Below are 22454 nucleotides of genomic sequence, written 5' to 3'. Positions count from 1 at the left end.
AACCCTTAAAGAAATGACAGCAACCCAGCAGAAAATTAGCAAAAAATTGTAAACTCAGACAGCACACATTTGAAGATACCGTGTCAACTCAAGCCTCTGGAAAGCACATACCAAGATGGAATAAGAAGTGTAGTGGTCTCCTGGCAGAGATGTCTGTGAACAGGAAAGGGAGCAGTAGTGAGTAACAGCCTTGGACTTCCCAGGTAGTCCAGTGGTTAAGAACCCGCCTACCAATGCAGGGGACACGGGTTCTACCCCTGGTCCAGGAAGATTCCACATGCCATCCAGCAACTAAACCCATGTGCCACAACAATTGAGCCCAAGTGCCTGGAGCCCATGCTCAGCAACAAAAGAAACCACGGCGATGAGAAGCCCACTCACCACAACTGGAGAGTAGCCCCTGCTTGCCAGAACCAGGGAAAACCTGTGTGCAGCAACAAAGACTCAGTATAGCCAAAAATAAATATAAATAAATAAAATTACAAAAAAAAAAAAGCCTCAGACCACAGTGCAGGTCTGACACTGGCATCAGGAGAGCAGGGAGGAAGGAAGAGCCTTGGCTGGCAGTGCAGCTCTGTCCTGGCCAGGCCGCACGGGGCGGGACTGGCCCAGCGCTAGTGTCCCGGCCGTGCTCAGCCACAGGCTGGGAACAGCTCAGCAAGAGCGACACATCAGTGTGAACCCGCAGCAAACCTCACAGATGCAGCAACTGCGACTGGAGGCCGTCAGCTAACTGCAGTTTTTTGCAGGACTTTTTTTTTTTCAAAATACTGTGTTGAGGTATAATTGGCATATAATAAACAGCAGATATTCAGAATATGCAGCTTTTCAAAGTTTGGTGTATGTACACCCACGAATTAACACAGTAAATAGATCCCTCCTTCTATCCACATCGCCCCTCTTCACCAAGGAAGCCACTGATCTGCAATCACCAACACTAGCTTGCACCTCCTAGAATCTTACGTGAGTTAAGTCATGCAGTATGTACTCTTTTGCACCTGGCTTCTTTAACTTAGCCTAATTATTTTGAGGTTCGCCCACCTTATTGTATGTATAAATAGTTCATTTCATCACTGAATAGTATTGCTATGTACAAATGTGCCACAATTTATCCATAAACCTATTGATGGACTTTTCAGTTGTTTCTAGTTTTTGGCTATTAAAATTAAGGCTCCTATGAACATTCAGGTACAAGTCCTTGAATGGAATGTTGGATATACGCATAACTTTTAAAGAAACTGCCTGCTTTCCAATTGGTTATACCAGTTTACGTTCCTACCAGCAGTATGAGAGTTTTGGTTGCCGCACATCCTTGTCAGCACTTGGTATGGTCAGTCTTTTAGCCATTCTAATAGGTATGTGGGCTTTCCCCGGTGACTCAGTGGTAAAGAATCTGCCTGCCAATGCAGGAGATGCGGGTTTGAACCTTGAGTCGGGAAGTTCCCCTGGTGAAGGAAATGGCAACCCACTCCAGTATTCTTGCCCAGGAAATCCTATGGACCGAGAAGCCTGGAGGGCTACAGTCCATGGGGTTGCAAAAGTGTTGGACATGACTTAGCGACTAAACAATAGATACGTAGTGGTGTTTTGTGATTTTAATTTTCATTTCCTTAACAACTGATTATGTCGAACATCTTTTCTTGTGCTTATTTGCCATCTTTACATCTTTTCCAGTTCAGTGTCTGTTCAAATCTTTTCTGTATTATTTATGCAGGGTGGGGGATTTTACTGAGATTTCACCATTCTTTGTGCTATGGATATACGTCATTTCTCAGATATATGCTTGTAAATAAATGTTTTTCCTGATATGTGCCTTGTTTTCTCATTTTCCTAACAGTGTCTTTGGAGGAACAGAAGATTTCAATGTTGATGTCCAATTTTTTTCTCTTGTGTGGTACCTGCCTAGCCAAGGTCCCAAAGATTTTCTCCTGTTTTCTTCTGGAAGTTTTATGGTTTTATACTTGGACTTATGACTGGTTTTGTTGTACGTAGTGCAAGGTATCGGAGAAGGCAATGGCACCCCACTCCAGTACTCTTGCCTAGAAAATCTCATGGACGGAGGAGCCTGGTGAGCTGCAGTCCATGGGGTCGCTAAGAGTCAGACACGACTGAGTGACTTCATGACTTCACTTTCATGCACTGGAGAAGGAAATGGCAACCCAGTCCAGTGTTCTTGCCTGGAGAATCCCAGGGGACAGGGGAGCCTGGTGGGCTGCTGTCTATGGGGTCGCACAGAGTCAGACACGACTGAAGAGGCTTAGCAGCAGCAGCAGAAGTGCAAGGTAGAGGTCCAATTTCATGTTTTTTAAACATATGGATATCTAATCACACCAGCATCATTTGTCGAATAGACTATCCTTTCTCCATTGACTTGCCTTTGCACTTTAACTGAGGCTTTATAATAAGACATGAAAGAAAGAGGTTTTACCAGAATTGAAAGAGATACGTGGACCCCATTGTTCATTACAGCCCTGCTCACAATAGCTAGGACATGGAAGCAACCTAGATGTCCATCAGCAGATGAATGGATAAGAAAGCTGTGGTACACAATGGAATAATACTCAGCTACTAAAAAGAACACGTTTGAGTCAGTTCTAATGAGGTAGATGAAACTGGAGCCTATTATACAGAGTGAAGTAAGTCAGAAAGAAAAACACCAATATGGTATATTAACGCATATGGTATATGGTATATAGAATTTACAAATATGGTAACGACGACCCTATTTGTGAGACAGCAAAAGAGACACAGATGTAAAGAACAGCCTTTGGACTCTGTAGAAGGTGAGGGGGGATGATTTGAGAGAATAGCATTGAAACGTGTATATTACCATATGTGAAATAGATGACCAGTCCAAGTTCAGTGCATGAAACAGGGCACTCAAAGCGGGTGCACTGGGACAACCCAGAGGGATGGGATGGGGAGGGAGGTGGGACGGGGGTTCAGGATGGGGGACACACGTACACCCGTGGCTGATTCATGTCAATGTATGGCAAATACCACCACAATATTGTAAAGTAATTAGCCTCCACTTAAAATATTTTTTTTTTAAAGAGGAGGTTTTAGCTCCTCACTTTAATTCCTTTGTGGAATTGTTTTAGCTATTCTAGGTCTTTGCTTTTCCATATAAATTTTAGAATCAGCTTGCCAATTTCTACAAAAAAAAAAAAAAGCCAGCTAGGATTTTAATTAAGGTTGAACTGAATTTATAAATCAACTTGGGGAAAATTAGTATCATCAAAATACTGATTCTTCTGACACATGAATAAGATATATGAAAATTTTTAATATGACTCACTTTTTAATTAATTCTTAATTTCTCTCAGTAATGTTCTATAGCTTCCTGTGTATATCTTGTGATTTTTAAAAAGTTTTTTACAGTAGGTCATTATTCATTTTATATAAAGTAATGTGTATATGTTACTCTCAAATTCCTAATTTACCCCTCATGCCACGTCATCTTCATCCATTCATCTGTGGATGAACATCTAGTTTGCTTTCATATCACGGGTATTATAAACTGTGCTGTTATGAACACAGAGGTGCATGTTCTTTTCCAATTATGGTTAGGGTATATGCCCAGAAGTGGGATTGCAGAATCACATGGTAGTTCTAGTTTTGCTTTTGTAAGGGACCTCCATACTTTTCTCCATGGTGGCTGCACCAATTTACATTCCCATCAACAGTACAGGAGGGTTCCCTTTCTCCACACCCTCTCCAGCATGTGTTACATGTAGACTTTTTGATGATGGCCCTTCTGACTGATGTGAGCTGATCCATCACTATAGTTTCTTCTTTCAGTTTTGTCAGGTTTTGCTTCATGCATTTCAAAGCTGTTTATGTGTCATTTAGAATTACCATGTCTTCTTGGTGAATTGACTCTTTTATCAATACATTCAGTCCCTCTTTATCCTTGGATATCCTTGTCCTTGGAGATACCCTTGGCTCTGAAGTCTACTAATTAACACAGTCATGCTTTCTTTTGATTAGTGTTGGCATGGCCTGTTTTTTCCATCCTTTCACTTGTGACCTACTTGTATCATTATATTTGAAGTAAGTTTCTTGCAGAGAGGATACAGCTGGTTCTCGTTTTTGATTCTGACAACCTCTGTGCACAGACTACTTACATCTCACCTAAGTATCGACATGGGCTTCCCAGGTGGTGCAGTTGGTAAAGAATCCATCCATACCAATGCAGGAGACACTGACGTGTAGGTCTGATTCCTGGGTCAGGAAGATCCCTAATCTCCTGGAGGAGGAAACGGCAATCCATTCCAGTTTACTGCCTAGAAAATCCCAAGGACAGAGGAGCCTGGAGGGCTACAGTCCACGGGGTCACAAAGAGTCAGACATGACCAATCACATGTGTGCGTGTGCACACATGTGCACACACACAATTGATGTGTTTGCATTTAAGCCTACCATTTTATTATTTGGTTCATGTTTCCCATATTTTGTTCCTGATGTCCTTTTCTTGCTCTCCTTTTTTATTTAAATGTTTAGTATTTCATTTTATCTGTTGTTTATTAAATTTCTTTGCAGCATCCTTTAGCGATTGCTTGAGGGATGAGGATATACATACTTACATTTTCAGTCTACTGACAATATTTTCCACTTCCAGTGGAGTGTATTAATAGAAACTTTACTATCATATAGGTATCTTTTTCTCCTCTATGCTATTAATGCCTTATGTACTACATCTACACACAATGAGAACATGTCATATTTTATTTCTATTATCAAATATATTTTAAGAACTCAAGATAATAGCTTCTTCATTTAACTCAGATAATTGCCATTTCTATTTCTCTTCATTCCTGAATGTTCCAATTTTCTTTATGGTGTCATTTCCCTTTTAACTGAAGGACTTCCTTTGGTAATTCTTTTTAAACCAAGTCTGATGGCAATGGATTCTCTTCCTTTTTCTTTACTCAAGAATGACTTTATTTCACTCTTGTTCCTGAAGGTTGTTATCTGTGGATATTGAATTCTGGGTTAACAGTTCTTTCCTTTCTGCAATTTAGAAGTATTGTGCCACTTCCCCCTGGCCTCCACAATTTCTGATGAGAAATCCAGTAATTCAAATCAGTTTCCCTTGAGGTTATGCTTTTTGCTAGCTGCTTTTAAGATCATTGTCCAGTCTCATTGTGGCGGTGAGTAGATTTCCATTATGATGGATTACTTTGGCCTTCTTGAATCTATAGGTTTAAGTTTTTCACCAAATTTAAAGTTTCCAACCAATATTTCTCCAACTATTTTTTTCAGCACCACACTTTATCCTGTCCTTCTGGTATTCTTGATGGCACAAACATTACACATTTTATTATTGCCCTGCTGCTGCTGCTGCTAACTCGCTTCAGTCGTGTCCAACTCTGTGCGACCCCATAGACGGCAGCCCACCAGGCTCCCCCGTCCCTGGGATTCTCCAGGCAAGAACACTGGAGTGGGTTGCCATTTCCTTCTCCAGTGCATGAAAGTGAAAAGTGAAAGTCTCTCAGTTGTGTCCGACTCTGTGCGACCCCATGGACTGTAACCCACCAGGCTCCTCCATCCATGGGATTTTCCAGGGAAGAGTACTGGAGTGGGGTGCCATCGCCTTCTCTGTATTATTGCCCTACAAGTCTCTAACTTTCTGCTCATGGTTTTGCTTTATTTTCCCAATCTTTTTTTCTGTTTTTCAGATCAAATTCTCTTAGTTCATCTTCAAGTTTACTATGCTCAAGACTGTTGAGTGGTTTTTCAATTGTAAAATTTCCACTTATTCTTTTAAAAATATCTATTTATTTGATTAGGTTTTTTTCATTAATTTCAAGAGTGCTCATGATTATTTGCTAGAGCACTTTTGTAATAGCTGCTTTAATGTCTTTTGTCAGATAACTCCAACATCTCTGACTGGGATCTGTTGACTGTCTTTCTCTAAGAATTGATACTTTTTCCATTTCCTGGTATACTGTTTTGGATAGTATCCTTGACAGTTTGAATATTGGTACCAACTTGGGGCCTTGGTTAAATACTATGGAGAATACAGAACTTTTGTCTATTTCAGCAGGCAGTCAACCTGGTTAGGTTGCAGGCAAAAGTTTTTTTGGTTTCTTTTTGTTTCAGGTGTTGAAAAGGTTTTGAGCTGAATTGATGTTGGAATCATAGCCTGCAGAAGACAGGTTGGGATGTCAGTTCAGCTTTCAGAATTTTTGCAGTGCATTTTGGACCTACTGCATGTGAATGCCTCCTGATTGCCAGTCTGGGATTTGGGTGTAGTCTATTTGTTGTAGCCACACATTCTGGGAAACAAACTCACTCAGAAGGACAATGCAGATAGTGGAGTGCAGTTTACGACACTGGCAGGCCCAAGGCAGAGTCTCTTCTTAGCCAAGGACCCCAACCAGTTTTTGTGAAAACCTTTATATACCCTAAGTGTACGTGCCCAAACCCACCTCCCCAAATTCCCTGAAACTAGTCTGAACAAAGGAAAAAGAAAGATACAAAGTTAACCTGTGATTCATATGCCTTAAGCCTAGGAAGTTAACAGTAGACAATTATCAATAGGCCTGTGGTCATACCCCAATACACATAATAGAATGGATGATTCTATTCTGTTACACAGATAATTAGGGTACTCTTTTAGGCAAGGGAGAGTCTAGGTACGAGCCCTGGGGCTCTTCCTTCCCGGGGCCTGGTTTTCCAGTTAGTATGTCGTTTCCATAGATACTGGGCATATAGCTCAAAGTCCACAGTCTGGCCCAAGATGGAGTCCTGCTCTCAAGAGCCTGTTCTGTTTCCTCCTTCATACTCAGTTTCTAAGTTTTTAACGTGCTAAAAAGAATCAGATCCATATACATGTGCACACTGAGGGTAGACTGAGAACTATATAAACAGTTTTATGGGGTCATTTATTTTTAGTTTCTTCTTCTCTATGATCTCCCTGGTACTTTCTGGTTCTTCTATTTGTTCTCTGGCCAAAAGACTGAGGCTTTAGCTACCATGTGTACTTTCCCCATCATCATCTGTATCCAGAGCCAAGCAAATAGAGAACAAAGAGAAAAAGATGAAGGTTGGTTCCAACCTCTTGGAAACAAAGCTGTATGGAAAGGAAGGGCTATCTCCCCGAGTTTGGGCTCCTACTTGGCTTCACTGCAGGTAGTTCACGCTGTCACCACCATGGGATTGCTTGCGGGTGTGCTGTAAGAGGACAAAGAAAAGGTGGAAAAAAGAAAAAGGATTTCTGCACTCTCTCCAAATATAAGTACCCTTCTTCTTCTTGGACCAGACCTAAAGGTTTCTGGCACTCTTGGTCTGCAACCCAGTACCCACTTCTAGGTTTCCAGTGCACTGAATTCAATGCAGTGGGGGACTGAATTCAATGCGCTGGGGGATACCCCAAGGGGGAAAATTGGTAAGAATCAATCATCACTGGTTCAGTGGTACTTCACATGCTGGTCTTCCTGCCCAATCCACCTCTTTTCTTTTCAGAGTCCTCAAACAGTTGCTCTGTGTATTCATAGCTGGATTCAGCGGAAGAGCCGAGGTGGAGTGTGCTTATCCCATCTTTTTCTGGAACTAGCCCGATTACTACTTTTAATGTAAGAAAGATGAATGAAATATTCTTTCTTCTCATGCTATCATAAACTTTAACTGCAAAACTAGATTAATGCGTGTGCTTGTGTGCTCAGTCATGTCCGACTCTTTGTGACCTCATGGACTGAGCCCACCAGGCTCCTCTGGCCATGGAATTCTCCAGGCAAGAATACTCCAGTGGGTTGCTATTTCCTTCTCCAAGGGATCTTCCTGACCCAGGGATCGAACCTGTATTTCTTGCATCACCTGCACTGGCAGGTGGATTCTTTACCACCTGTGCCACCTGTGAAGCCCAACTAGGGGAGTATTTATTTATTTTTTAAAAATTTACTTAATTGACGGATAATTGTGTTACAGAATTTTCTTTTCTGTCAAACATCAACGTGAATCAGCCATAGGTATACATGTCCCCTCCCTCTTGAACCTCCCTTCCATCTCCTTCCCCCATCTTACTCCTGAATATTTAAAAAAGAAATAATACTAAATACTATGATATTGCCATTACCACAAGGTATTTTTTACTAAAAGAGGAAAAATAGGGAAGCAATAAATGTTACTTAGGAATTTGGTTTTCTTTCATTCTAAGAAACAAACTTAGAAAACGCAGAAACTTTATTGTTCTTGGGCAATTCATTTCACTCTTTTTTTGTTTTTGATGTGGACCATTTTTAAAGTTTTTATTGAATTTGTTACAACATTGTTTCTGTTTTACATTTTGGTTTCTTGGCCAGGGGCATGTGAGATCTTAGCTCCCAGAACAGGACTGAACATGCACTCCCTGCATCGGGAGGTGAAATCTTAACCACTGGACCACCAGGGAAGTCCCATATTTAACTCATTATAAATTAGTTTTAGAATACAGTTACCCTTGAACAATGAACAATAGGAAAAGGAGTACAGTTACCCTTGAACAATGAACAACAAATAGGAAAAGGCTGTATATTGTCACCCTGCTTATTTAACTTATATGCAGAGTACCTGGCGTGCTGTGATTCACGGGGTCGCAAAGAGTCGGACACGATTGAGCAACTGAACTGAACTGAGTACATCATGAGAAACACTGGTCTGGAGGAAGCACAGCTGGAATCAAGACTGCCGGGAGAAATATCAATAACCTCAGATATGCAGATGATACCACCCTTATGGCAGAAAGTGAAGAGGAACTAAAGAGCTTCTTGATGAAAGTGAAAGAGGAGAATGAAAAAGTTGGCTTAAAACTCAACATTCAGAAAACTAAGATCATGGCATCCGGTCCCATCACTTCATGGGAAATAGATGGGGAAACAGTGGAAACAGTGTCAGATTTATTTTTTTGGGCTCCAAAATGACTGCAGATGGTGACTGCAGCCATGAAATTAAAAGACGCTTACTCCTTGGAAGGAAAGTTATGATCAACCTAGACAGCATATTGAAAAGCAGAGACATTACTTTGCCAACAAAGGTCTGTCTAGTCAAGGCTATGGTTTTTCCAGTGGTCATGTATGGATGTGAGAGTTGGACTATAAAGAAAGCTGAGTGCCGAAGAATTGATGCTTTTGAACTGTGGTGTTGGAGAAGACTCTTGAGAGTCCCTTAGACTACAAGGAGATCCAACAAGTCCATCCTAAAGGAGATCAGTCCTGGGTGTTCATTGGAGGGACTGATGTTGAAGCTGAAACTCCAATACTTTGGCCACCTGATGTGAAGAGCTGACTCATCTGAAAAGACCCTGATGCTGGGAAAGATTGAGGGTAGGAGAAGGGGACGACAGAGGATGAGATGGTTGGATGGCATCACCGACTTGATGGACATGGGGGTTTGGGTGGACTCCGGGAGTTGGTGATGGACAGGGAGGCCTGGTGTGCTGCAGTTCACGAGGTCGCAAAGAGTCAGACACGACTGAGCGACTGAACTGAATAATGAATGCAAGGGTTAGGAGTGCTGACACTCCCTGCAGTAGAAAATCCAATTTTAACTTTGTAGCCAGCCCTCCAGAACTTAATTCCAACCAACTGCAGATTGTATATTACTATATTACGTATTTATGAAAGGAACTGGCATATAAGTGGACCCATACAGTTCAAACTCATGTTGTTCAAGGGTCAGCTGTACTTTCAAGACTATTATCATCATACTGTTGCTAGTGTTAGATTTTTCTAAGGGTAACAGAAGACATCAACTATAAAATGCTGCCAATACAGCCTCTAATCACTTAGAGCTCTGCCTAACAAATTTTATATTTTTAAGACAAAACGTTGACAGGCTAGGGAGAAGGGAAAAGCCAGCCCTTTATAACAGAGAACACATGTAGCCAACAATGCTTAATACTCCAACAATGCTATGTGCTCCGAGGAGAGTGGGTCTTCCTAAGAAGAGAACAAAAATTATTTGAACTGCTAATTGTACCTAGAATGTTAATTACTATGATAACTGCATTTGGATTACTTTAGGGTCAGTAAAGTAATTTACTGTATTTGATTAAATACATCACAAAACAGTTTGCTAAAAATTAGTCCATGGGAAATCCCCTGGCAGTCCAGTGGTTAGGACTTGGGGCTCTCACTGCCAGGACCCTGGGTGGGGAACTAAGATCCCATAAGCCATGTAGAATGATTAAAAAAAAAAAAAAAAATTAGTCCATGAAAAGTGTGATTATAGTATCCAGAAATCTCTCCTGATAAAAGAAAAAAGTCAGAGTATACAGCACTGTGACTTTTAGAATATATGATTTGGAGTTTTATTATTATACAGTCTTTGAGAGACTTAATATTTTCACCATCAGTTAGTTCTCTTAATAATTTTGTGTCGGTACAAATGAACATGTCTTAGATTTAAGATTTCAGTTTCCCCCACTACATAAAAACACTCTCCATGGAGACAATCTTGTTTTACTTCCCATCTGCCAAAAATAGCATTTGATAGTAGACACAGCTTGGTAGAAAAGGCAGATGTTAACTTATAAATAACTATTCAATTAAAATGAGAAAACTTAAGAGCTGGTTACTTATAATGATTCCACTGAAAAATAACAACCGTAACAGTAATAATAGCTACCATTTATTGAGCTTTTACTATGCTCCAGGCAATGCGCCAAGACTTAAAGTAGATTATGCCATTTAATCCTCAAAGCCCTATGACTACTACTTTCAGGCCCATTTCCAGAGAAGAAAATGGAGAAATATCCTCTCAAAAACCACAGAACTAGGAAGTAGAAGTAGTGGAGCCAAGACTGCAACACAGTCTGCCTTGGAACTTCTGCTCTTAATCACTGCTACAAGGATTCAAAGAACCCAAACCTATGTCTCTCCCCTTCCAGGCTATCTTCATAGTGTTAAAAAGTAGATTTAAATGAGAAAGACAAAGGCCAAAAAACCCTCCAGTTTTTATTATGGGCAGGAAACAGCCAAAACCCAAAAAACCCCTACATTACCTGATGTTACTTTTCTTTTGTAAATATTTGGCTGCGCTGGGCCTCAGCTGTGGCACACAGGATTTTCTTTGAGCCATGCAGGATCTTTCATCACGGTGCACAGACTCTCTAGTTGTGGCTCACAGGCTTAGCTGCTCTGCAACATGTGGGATTCTAGTCCCTGAGCAGGGATCGTATCCACATCACTGCAGTACAAGATGGACTCTTGACCACTGGACCACCAGAGAAGTCCCTGATGTTACTTTTACTCAAGAAAACAAAATGCCCTGGAGACAGAAATGGCAACTCACTCTAGCATCCTTGCCTGGGAAATACCATGGACAGAGGAGCTTGGTGGGCTACAGTCCACAGGGTGGCAAAAGAGCTGGACACAACTTAGCAACTGAACAACAACTGTGGTTTACACATCAGAATGCCCAAAATCCAGAATTTCTATTTTTGTGCAGCAATGTTGTGAGAAAACAGCATTCTCCTGTGTTTCTGCTGGGCATGCAAAATGGGACAATCGTGGCGTAAAGCAATTTGACAATATCTATTAAAATTAGAAACACATATGCCCTTTGACTCACCAATTTTATTTCTAGAAATTTAATGTACACATATACTACTCATGTGTATATTCAGTGCAGCATCCTAACAGCAGAAGACTGGAAACAACCAAATGTCTATCAATAGGAGACTTGAAAAAGCTAGCATGGTTCTTTTGTAATACAACTGTGAAAAACAGTGGGGAAAAAAAAAAAGAAAACAAATGCCGTAACAGAGAAAGTTGAGTAATAAAAGTACGAAGAAACAAATAAAACGTACATACAGCATAATTAGGCTCACTTTAGTCTAAACTAATATAGAATATCCCAGTCAAGAAATCAATTATCCTTAAGAAGTTGAAAACTTAAAGAGACATAATACACATTTACGTAATATTTTATTTACTGACCTCTCTGAAACATGCCAAAATTCATACAGTTAATGGAACCTTGCATGTTGAAACACTGGTCAACACAACAAATTCCAAACAAAAAATATTTTAATGTAGGAATCAACATATTATATTTAGGTTGGTAAAATTAATTGCAAATATAAGATAAATGTCAAATAATAGATTTCTGGTTTAAAGGAAACAGTTGTGACAGTCTTGCTTAATACCTTGGTTAAGTAAAGACAGAAACGGGCTGGGGTATCAGAGGTATGCAAAAATTTAACAGTTCAAATAATCTTTAGCCCTTCTGAGAAAAGATAGATGGCAAATATGTGGCAAATATTTCTGTAATATGGTAATTTCAATCTATTAGTGATCATTCTGTTCATGCATTTAAAGTAACCGCAGATGTTTCAGAGCACTGAAAATTAGATTCAAAGTAAGTCTTTGCTCAACAAGTTAACGATATGAATCCCTTATATTTAAAAATATAGCTTAAATTTGTAAAGTTTAAGGTAAAGCATACTTGTTTGCATAATTATTTTTAGATATAATTGAGACTACACTACTATATATAATCAGCTATATTGCTGTGCACAGTTAATTCCAGTTACCTTATTTTATATTTGCTGGTCATCAACAGCACAAAATTTATGCTCTGAAAAAAATACATCAATCTAGCAAAACAATTATATTCAATTTTCTTTTAAACACAGATTAACTAAATTTAAGGACGAACTAGCTTTTCTTAATCTCATTTTCAAGTTACTGATACAAACTTAACAGCGAGTAATTATTTATTTTGCTTAACACCAAATAATCCACAAAAAGTTTCCAAGATAGATGCATTTCTTGTTCAATCTCCAAAAAATAAATAAAGGCTTTCTAACTGAAAGCATTTACATTCCTGGCTCTCTAAAGTAAACATTAAAAAACAAAGTACAAAAAAAATGATCTCTTGGCTTCTGAACAGCCCACTTAGTTACATAAAGTATTTTCTCTCCCAATACTTTTTCAAATTCAAAAGATATTTACTTCCTAAGAACATAACAGTCTTCATTTCAAACCATTCAGTCTGTTTCCATGGCAACACTGCGGGATTCCTTGGCCACCATAAGTCGCATTAGTTGACTGTGGAATTTCTCAATCTTCTTTACATCTTGAGCTTGGTCTGTTCTATACACCAAACACTGTCAGGAATTTTAAAAGCACACATTAACTATGTAAAACTAGATTACTAACGACATAGCAAACATATTCTTGGGTAAAAATCTGAGTCTTTCCTTACCACTGTTTTGCTTTACTTCCTCCAGAGATCATTCAAGTTTCCAGGTTCCCACAATTACATTCCTTAAGTTTAGTATTTTATAATATTTAAAATGCCACTGCTATGGACGAAAAACAAAAGGCACTCTATTCAAAGCATCTCAAAAATGATCAGTAGACTAATGTAATCAAATTCTGCCATGGTCTGATGAGAAAAATTAAAGGTTGGAATCAGGTAATTTCTCCCTGGGATCTGGTTATAAATGATTCTATAGTTACAGTGGGAAAAGCATATACATTTTAGGATCTCTTTCTCTGTTTATGAAATGGGAAGTATGTGGTTAATGATAATCTTTTAAAAATCAGGAATTCCTTGCTTACTGCTGGTTGCTACCTACATCAAGCTAGATAAATCTGTTCAACCTTGATTTCTGGTATTATTTATAACTTTTAAACCAATCCAAACTCTTCCTTGCTTTACATTCAATTCTTCATCTAGAATCTTCCAAATTATCAAACTTAAGGTGGCAGTCTCGTTTTGTAACACAAATCCATTTTTTTTCAGCCCATCTTATGGATTCATATGAGTTTTAAGCAATGGGAACTTTGTTATCCTGCAGTAATATTCATCAACTTAAACTGATTTGTTGGAGTTCAACTTGATCGTGCTGTCAACTTTAAAAAAACGCACATCAGAGTCATGAGTTAAAAGTTTTATTTGGGGCAATACGAGGACTGCAGCCCAGGAGACAGCACCTCAAACAGCTCTGAGAGACTGTTCCAAAGACATAAAGGAGAAGGACAGTATACATGCAATTCTGGTGAAGGGGGAGTACATGCAATCAAGCATGTTTATTTTTTAGAAAGTTTCTGCTGATCTCGTGACGCTTCTGCCTGTCATGAGAAACAGTCATCACCATGAAAGATTTTAGTGCTTTTCTAGATATAAGGAGATATAAGAACTGGGCTCAGAAAATCAGCTCCTGAGAATATCTAACTATCTGAAGACCTGTCCTGCCAGGTTTCGGGGAGCAGAGAGTGCCTCATTTCTGCTCTCCATCCTGGGCTCCTTCAAGGGGTGCTGGAGGTCAGCAGCTGCAGCAGCACATGATTTAATCCTTGTAGAGGTAGATGGCAAGTGCCAATTTGTGGTTGACAATGCACAACTGATTTGAATTCATACAGCCCTTAAACCACTTACTTAGAAAAGTTCACACATTGTACAAATCTGTCTAACAATCTTATAAAGTGGCCATAATCATCTCCAGAGTTTCAATTTTAGTGTATGTACTATAGGAGAACATATACCTTCTCACTACAGTTTGACATAGAAAGAGGTCCAAAGAAAACAATATTATAAATCAGACATGGATTAGAAACAGAAGATGCACAAATGGGACTATAAAAAAGTCAAAGCTCTAAGATAATAAAGTCTAAGAAGAGTTTTCTAAGCCATTAAAATGAATTACTGAGGGAAGTATACAAACTTTTCTTTAACAATCATTAGAAAATAGATTTTTCCATTGGAGTTGGTTCACACATTTATTATTTAGTATGATGGACTTGATTCTATCTTTGGTCCCTTCTAGATAAGGACTAATTCTCAGTAGTTTTAAGAAAGGGAACAAAAAGAATCCTTTATACTTAGATCTTATCACAGAAATCATTAATGTTAAAGTTCTTTCCAGTATTGCTTACCATGGATCTTTAACGATATTTAATCATTACCAGAGGCCAAAAGTCATCATTTGGAGGTAAAGTCTATTGTATTGAATTCAATTCTGCATTTTCCTCTATTTTTAAAGCAGAACATACCAATTTCTCTTCAGTAGATATACCTATCCACTCTGTGACAATCACAAGTAACATTTTTCTCAATGTGAATGCTCAGGATTCAAGTATACATTTATTGAACCTACTAAGTGGCAGGCACTAGTGCTAAACACGTCCACATATTTTATTTACTTTGTACAACAACCCAATTAGATGAGCAGACTATTACTATGGCACTTCACAGATTAAGGCCCCCAAAGCCAAACTTTTGGCCTGATCTTCCCCAAGACTAAAATACTCTTAGATTGCTAAGCTAGGATTCAAATCTCCTCAACCTAGGTTTAGCACACAACAGCTCAATTTACTGCTTTTTTGCATTTCACATTCACCAAACTCAATAGGTTCTTAGAAGATATGACACTAATTTAAAAAGATCTGACTTCATGCAACCTCATAATGGAACCCTGAATACAAATACAGTAAAAGATACGACCGAAAGTCATTTTTAAAGTCACTATGAGATTTTTAAAAGAGTTAATCCATTAAAAGAAATGCTTGTTAAGTACCCTTCGGGTCAGGACTAGTCACCTCAAATACAGTTAAGACTATCACTCATCTATTCTTGTTATTTTGAAGCCCACAACCTATTAAAAGTCAAATGTGATTTAAAAAAAAATTGTGAAACAGCACAAAAAGAGGCAGAAATAAAAACAAGAAATGAAGCAGTCCTTCTGAGGTGGGTTTTGAAATATAAGCAGTTGGCTTGTCACACTGGGGCAGGGGTGGGATTCAATACTGCAAAGATGGAGACAGACTTGTTCAAAAGCTCAGAGGCCTAAGACCATGGCATATTAAAGGAGGCCTTAAGTAACACAAAAAGACAGAGATTAGAGGGGATGTGAGGGTGGAGTTTACATTATGAGTGATGAGAAGCCACTAAAGATTGTTAAGCAGGGTAGTAAGAATCCAATTTGCATTTTTAGAAATCACTCTGGCAGGACAGTAGTATTAGGACAACTGAAGGACGAACTGGAAGCAGGGACACAGAGCTACTAGTTCAGGCAAGCGACAATGAGGCCTTAAGAGGTGAGCAATGAAGATGGAGGGTTCACGACAGGAAATGAGATGAGACCTTGAATCAATAATTCACAAATGCCCAGCAAAGCATATGGAACTTATCAGAGGATCAAAATACAAGTTTTTCAAATGAAGGAATAGTAAATGTGAGAATAAGGGAAAGGAAGGGGCCAAAAATGATTCCCAGGTTCTGAGCAGGTAGATGACAGTGTAATTAAAGACAGGAAGCAGGAGGAACCAGTTTGATAAGGGATGAGGACTTCCATTCTAGACAGGCTAACCTTACCAAGTAGAGGAGGAAAGATGCTCAACTCAGACCTAGTCAGGAAGCCAAAAGAAAAATATGAGCTAAAGGTACAAAATTGGAAACAGACATACAAGCAGTACTGGACTTAATGGACTGATCCAGAAGTGGTAAGATGACATCAAGGACAGAATCCTGGAGAAACCAACATTGATGGGGCAAGTCAGCAAAATAACTAGCAAAGAATGAAATAAACAGAGAAAGAAAAACAAGATAAAAGGGAGCCACAGATGCCAAAATAATTTCTACAAGAAGTGGTTTTCTGTATCAAAAGCAGCCAGGAGGGGGACTTCCATGGTGGTCCAGTGGCTAAGACTCTGCGCTCCCAATGCGGGGGGCCCAGGTTGACCCCTGATCAGGGAACTAGATCCCACATGCTGCAACTAAGAACCCGAATTCTGCAATTAAGGATCTTGCATGTCTCAACGAAGACCTGGTGCAGCCAAATAAATATTAAAAATATTAAAAGCAGCCAGGAGGTCAAGCAAGATATGAACTGCTGGGTTTGAAAATGAAGGGGCTGCTGCTGAGCCCTCACTGAGAGCAGGTTCAGGGAAAGACTTCATGTAGAAACCACATGGCAGAGGGGTGAGAAATATATGGGGTGAGGAAGCGACAGGAATGAGCAGACAGGGAACGAGAGAAACGCAACTACAGAACCCGTAACTTGTGTTCAGATACCATTTACTCCTCACACATCTACAAGGAAACCTTCACCCCTGTATCTATGTTTGGTCTCTATGTTCCTCCTGCTCAGCTGTTATTAAACTAGACCTGACAAACTGTATGAATGAAGCAAGGTGAATTATCTTTCCAAGTGCCTAGAAAAACAGCTTCAAGAACAAGGCTCTTGACTTGGGAATGAAACACAAAAGAAGCATTCTAATGGGTGACTTGCATAAATTCTATGTAAATAATTTCAAACAAATGATTAACTCAAACAAATCTGAAAGTATGCAACAAATAAAAATGTATACTTACAACTAAATCATCTGTTACTTTAATACACAAACTCCCATCAGAATGCCTATATTTGAGAACCACACGGGCCTGAAATAAAAATACATATTTAGAAACAGTGAAGTCAGAAGACATTTCTCATAAATAATTTAGTCTTCAAGCGAGCGAAAATAGATCCTTTTAGAATAGCCAAAATATCTAAAGGCACCTTTACTGTAAACTTATCATTACTGATATGAGGGAAAACAGCATTTTGTGCATTCCTATTGCTACAATATTTTTAAGACTTAAAAGAAAGTCAGGTATTTTATTTTCAGCCACTTTGAAAAGATGTACTGAAAATTCCAAAGGCACACCCATATTCAGAGAATGTCTTTAAGACTCTTAAGGTGGTTTGGCGTTTCTTGCCAGTAAGACTATGTACTGAAGGGTATTCACAGCATGCTACCTCAAAAGTATACCACTTCAGCCAAAGGAAAGTTTTGAGCTGAAGGCAATTAGTTCTCTGCCCTTTCTGATCAAAAGCAAGACATAAATTAAGCTTTGTAAAGATTACGTAAGTTTCCAATTGAAAAGGTGTTTCTTCTCCCTGGGAAAAGAGAAGAAGGTTTGTTCCCTAAAAACCTTACCAGACAACTCTAATATTGCCCATACATTTCCTAAGCACCTTCTCAGAACGTACTCCCTCCCAGAAACCCCAAATCTCTTTTCCTCTGTCCAACCTCCCTCCCATACTTTCCCACCCTTAAGATGGTATATAGGTCCCAAATTCCTCCTCTTTGTGAACTTCTATGCTAAGTGTAAAGTCTTTGTATTTATTAACCTGTCTTTTGTCAGTTTAATTTGCAGAGCCCCAGTTACGAAACCTAAGAGAGTAAAAGAGAAGGTTTTCTTCTCCCCTATAATACCCACACATCTAGCCACAGAGGACTGATAGGAAAAAAAAAAAAAAGTGGGGCGGGGGCGGGGGGGAGTAGCAGAAATGGCTAGTAAAGTTCAAATCCATTTCCCAGGAGAAAGTACTGCAGTTGCAGTTCATACTTTCCATTTTCCCATGGCTCTCAAGAGGTGGACTCAGATTAATTACTCAGCAAAATCGTATCTTTCTCACGATGCCATGACATGAGACACAACTTTCCACATCTAGAGTAACTCCTACATTGAGTGCCATGCTACACAGCACTTTTTGCTATTGGGTGTTCTACAGTTAGGAAGCCAAGAAAATGATTTAGATATCAGTATATTCCGATAAAAGAAAACAGCTCCCAATAGAGTTTACAACCTCCATGAATATTATTTTTATTTCTTTAAATGATGGATTCCAAACAGTGTACTGCAGCAGAGTCAAATTTCTTATTAATCAAAAATATAATAAATAACTCTAGTTTAGCTTTAGCTAGCTGTTTTAAAAATTGCTAAGTATCTACCAGACAAAACAAGAACATATATTTAAAATGGCTCCAATGCAGCACAGGACCCTCAAGATAATTCTGGAAACTAGATAAAAAGGGCTATTAGAGCTTTTTCTACAGCTTTTCTCATTATGCCTTCTACTCTCATGGGTTTGCAAATTTAAAAAGGTCATATCATCCTGAGATTTGGTGAGGGAGCAAAGGGAACTCACCAAGCACTTAAGTAGGTGTAAGTATCTTTAGACTACCTAATAAGATTCTACTTATTGAGCTAATAAATTCAGTTTTACATATTAAAAAAATTCAGTCCTCTGGAAACAAAAGGAAACCAACTTAAAAACGTACTAAGCATGACAACTATGTAAAGTTTTAACTCCTGCTTAAAAGAATACTCAGTGGCTTCATTAGGAGAAATGAGTTTAAAAACTCTTTGCGATCCCATGGACTATATAGCCTGCCAGGCGCCTATGTCCACGGGATTCTTCAGGCAAGGATACTGGAGTGGGCTGCCATGCCCTCCTCCAGGGGATCTGGAACCCGCTAAGTCTCCTGTATTGGCAGGCGAGTTCTTTACCACCAGCACCACCTAGGAAGCCCCAATTCCCTTTCTACTGGTAAATTAGAAAGCACCTAAGTTACCATGTCAGATGCTACTAAGAAGAAAAAGAAGTCAAGGTTCTTGCTTTTTTAGTAATTCAATCAACTTAAATAATCAAAACAAAACATAAGACAACATGAATTAAGTCCTAGAAAGACATACACAGGTAAAATGCTAAAAGAGGAAACAAGTAATTTAGATTGGGGGAAGGGAAAGTGTAAGAAGAATTTATGGAAATGGCTGCAGAAATGCATTTTTTGTTTTCTTTCTTTTAGGGAAGAAGTTAGGAGAAAGGCTGAAGCAGCAGTCTGAATGAAGATATGATGCATTCTGTAGCTTTCTGAGGCTAGCTAGGGCTGAGGACGGTGAAAATGGTGGGAGACAAAGCCAACAAGACTGGAGAGAGGGTCAGACTGGGGCCTGGAAGATGGGACTTTTACCAGCAATCAGTGAAGAACTAGTTTTAAAACAGGAAACTGGGAATTCAATTTTTGTGTCCGAGATAGCTGCAGTATGTATGAGAGTGAAAAAGGAATTTTAAATGCAGGCAGGCAAAGAGGTTATTACATGGTCCAGCAATAATACCATCTTCACTTACAGCAGATGCAATGGAGAATGGTAAAAGGTGATAAATATGATCAAGAGAGAGAGAAGACAAAGAATTCTGTAAAACAGATCCCAAAGAGTTCTGACAAAATTTTTCTTCTTCTTTAGTTTCAGCAGTATAGACTGGTAGAAACAGCATGAACACGATGTTTAGAGATGTGGGTTCAAATTTTAGCCTAATCTCTTAGCGATCATCAGGCAAATCATTTAATGTATCTAAGACTGTTCATTCAACTACCTCAAGGGATTGTCTTCAATTGTATACATAAATTATACAGCTAAGTGTATATACATAAAATGTCTGTCACATGGAAGGTACTCAATACAACTGTCAGTCCAGCTCTCTCCCACTCATCCCCTCACCGACCTATCAAAAAAAATCAGTTAAAAAGAAGTGAAAGTTAGCCTGAGAAGGCACAAGTTTTTAGGCCACTGGAATTTTCTTAACAGAACTCATAGGCTCTCCCTCTCCTGCCTATTCTACACATGCTTTGTTCATAGCAATGCTCAATAATAATCATTTTATTTTCATTTTCCCTATAACTATGACCACATTCTTACAGTATTATTATTCTTACTGTGGATCTGTATATTCTTTACTATCTTTCCAAATACTTTTAGTTTACACTGTGGGTACTTCTACAAAAGTCCTGTATAGTCCTCATGGTACACTGCTTAAAGAAACAAATGATCCTACGAACAAAATCAACCAAATGGAGGAGCCAGAAATTGTGTCATAAACAAAGTACTCAATTTCACAAGTATCTAATTCATTTTATCATTTATTACTATTACATCACTTTACTGCAAAGAATGGAACTAAGAATGTTTCCGGTTTCTTGTTACTTATCTAGGTCTAAAAAGCTAGCAGGGCTTTTTAATATTTTAAATAATATTTAGATGACAATAAACACCAAGAGGAAGAAAAATCAAGACCCAAATGCTAAATTCTTGTCCTTGCAACCTCTTTGGTTACTCACACACACACACATACACACACACACACACACACACACACGGATCCCTGTAATTCATTCATGGCCCCCATAAAATTATGATAAGTCAATGTCAGAGGTTAGCTTATTATAATTTTATGGGGGCCATGAATGAATTAGAGGGATCCGTGTGTGTGTGTTACTCGCTCACTTTGTGTCTGACTCTTTGTGACCCCATGGACTCTAGACCAGTCCCGCCAGGCTCCTCTGTCCATGGAATTCTCCAGGCCAAGAATACTGGAGTGGGTTGCCATTCCCTTCTCAGGGGATCTACCTGACCCAGGGATCAAACACAGGTCTCCTGCATTGCAGGCAGATTCTTTACTGTCTGAGCCTCCAGTGAAGCCCACAGGGATCCACGGACCCCCTAAAACTGTTTACAAACATTTATGTGTTAAGTGCATTCTCCTGCTCTCAAAGGGCACTAACCTCCAAAAGATTAAGAACCACTAATCTGCGGGAGATAGATGCCTCCAAATTGGGGTGTTTGATGCTTTTGAACTGTGGTGTTGGAGAAGATTCTTGAGAGTCCCTTGGACTGCAAGGAGATCCAACCAGTCCATCCTAAAGGAAATCAGTCCTGAATATTCACTGGAAGGACTGATGCTGAAACTCCAATACTTTGGCCACCGGATGCGAAGAACTGACTCATTCGAAAAGACCCTGATGCTGGGAAAGATTGAAGGCGGGAGAAGGGGACGACAGAGGATGAGATGGTTCGATGGCATCATCGACTCGATGGACATGAGTCTGAGTAAGCTCCGGGAGTTGGTGATGGACAGGGAAGCTTAGCGTGGTGCAGTCCATAGGGTCGCAAAGAGTCGGACACGACTGAGCGACTGAACTGAACTGAAGCGCCACAGGAGGCCGAACCTGCAGCGGGGAGGAGCCCTGCCCTTAGAGACACGTAAACCAACGACAGGGAAGCTCAGGGATTGTAGGCGGGGGAAGGTTTCTTAGAGCCCAGACTTGACCCTGATTTTGCTGATTTCAGGCTTCTCTGGGCCCTTAAGAGACATAAAGAGACAAAAAGAACAATCGGACTTCGCGCGGAGTCCGTCTCTCTTCACACACAGCACCTCCTAGGATGCTGCAGAAGCTCCGGAGGCCGAGCGGACGGCAGAGAAGACATCCTGACCCGGAGGTGGGACAGAGACACTGGGTCCGCCTGCGATTTACCTTCATTGGGTCGGCGAGGTAGAGTTTCTCCGCTGCGCGACTGAACTCCTCCCAAGTCTGGTACTGCGGCATCGTGGGACCGCGGCAGAAGGACAGAAAGAGGCGCGGCTGTGGACCGGAGGCGGCGCGGCACGGCCCACCTACCTCCCTAACTCCCACAGCCGCCTACCGACACAGGGGCCCAGACGCTCAAAGATGGTGGCGCCGCCACGTACCAACGCCTCGCTCCATTGGCCAGCCAGGATCGTCCTTGCCCAATGGGAAGGAGGGATGTTGCCTAGGAGGCGGAGCCCCAAGCGTGCGAGTCTGGAAGAGGGTTCGAAGAGGTGAAGAGAAGGGAGACGATGGAGGTTGCCATAGCGCCCCTTGTAGGACTGGAGG

At 40.0% G+C, this 22454-nt stretch overlaps 1 protein-coding gene across 1 annotated transcript; it reads right to left on the bottom strand.

Moving 5' to 3' along the window:
- Positions 1–11892: 11892 nt before the first annotated feature.
- SRP9 (signal recognition particle 9) lies at positions 11893–22283 on the bottom strand. The gene is made up of 3 exons (XM_019976692.2): positions 22074–22283; positions 17305–17373; positions 11893–13093 (listed from the first exon to the last, which is right to left on the bottom strand). The coding sequence occupies exons 1-3, from the start codon at positions 22143–22145 to the stop codon at positions 12974–12976; spliced, it is 261 nt and encodes an 86-aa protein (XP_019832251.1). The 5' UTR covers positions 22146–22283; the 3' UTR covers positions 11893–12973.
- Positions 22284–22454: the final 171 nt, after the last annotated feature.

This window comes from Bos indicus, chromosome 16, assembly GCF_029378745.1.
Source record: "Bos indicus isolate NIAB-ARS_2022 breed Sahiwal x Tharparkar chromosome 16, NIAB-ARS_B.indTharparkar_mat_pri_1.0, whole genome shotgun sequence".
Classification (NCBI taxonomy): Eukaryota; Metazoa; Chordata; class Mammalia; order Artiodactyla; family Bovidae; genus Bos; species Bos indicus.
The sequence above is the reverse complement of the archived record's forward strand: the minus strand, read 5'-3'. Positions and strand labels throughout refer to the sequence as shown.

Excerpts from the sequence above, each read along its gene's own strand:
- SRP9 (XM_019976692.2), bottom strand. The coding sequence starts at position 22,145 with ATGCCGCAGTACCAGACTTGGGAGGAGTTCAGTCGCGCAGCGGAGAAA. Across the intron at positions 17,374-22,073 it reads ACCTCGCCGACCCAATGAAG|GCCCGTGTGGTTCTCAAATA; the intron begins GTAAATCGCAGG and ends TTTTTATTTCAG. Across the intron at positions 13,094-17,304 it reads AAGTAACAGATGATTTAGTT|TGTTTGGTGTATAGAACAGA; the intron begins GTAAGTATACAT and ends AATTCCTGACAG.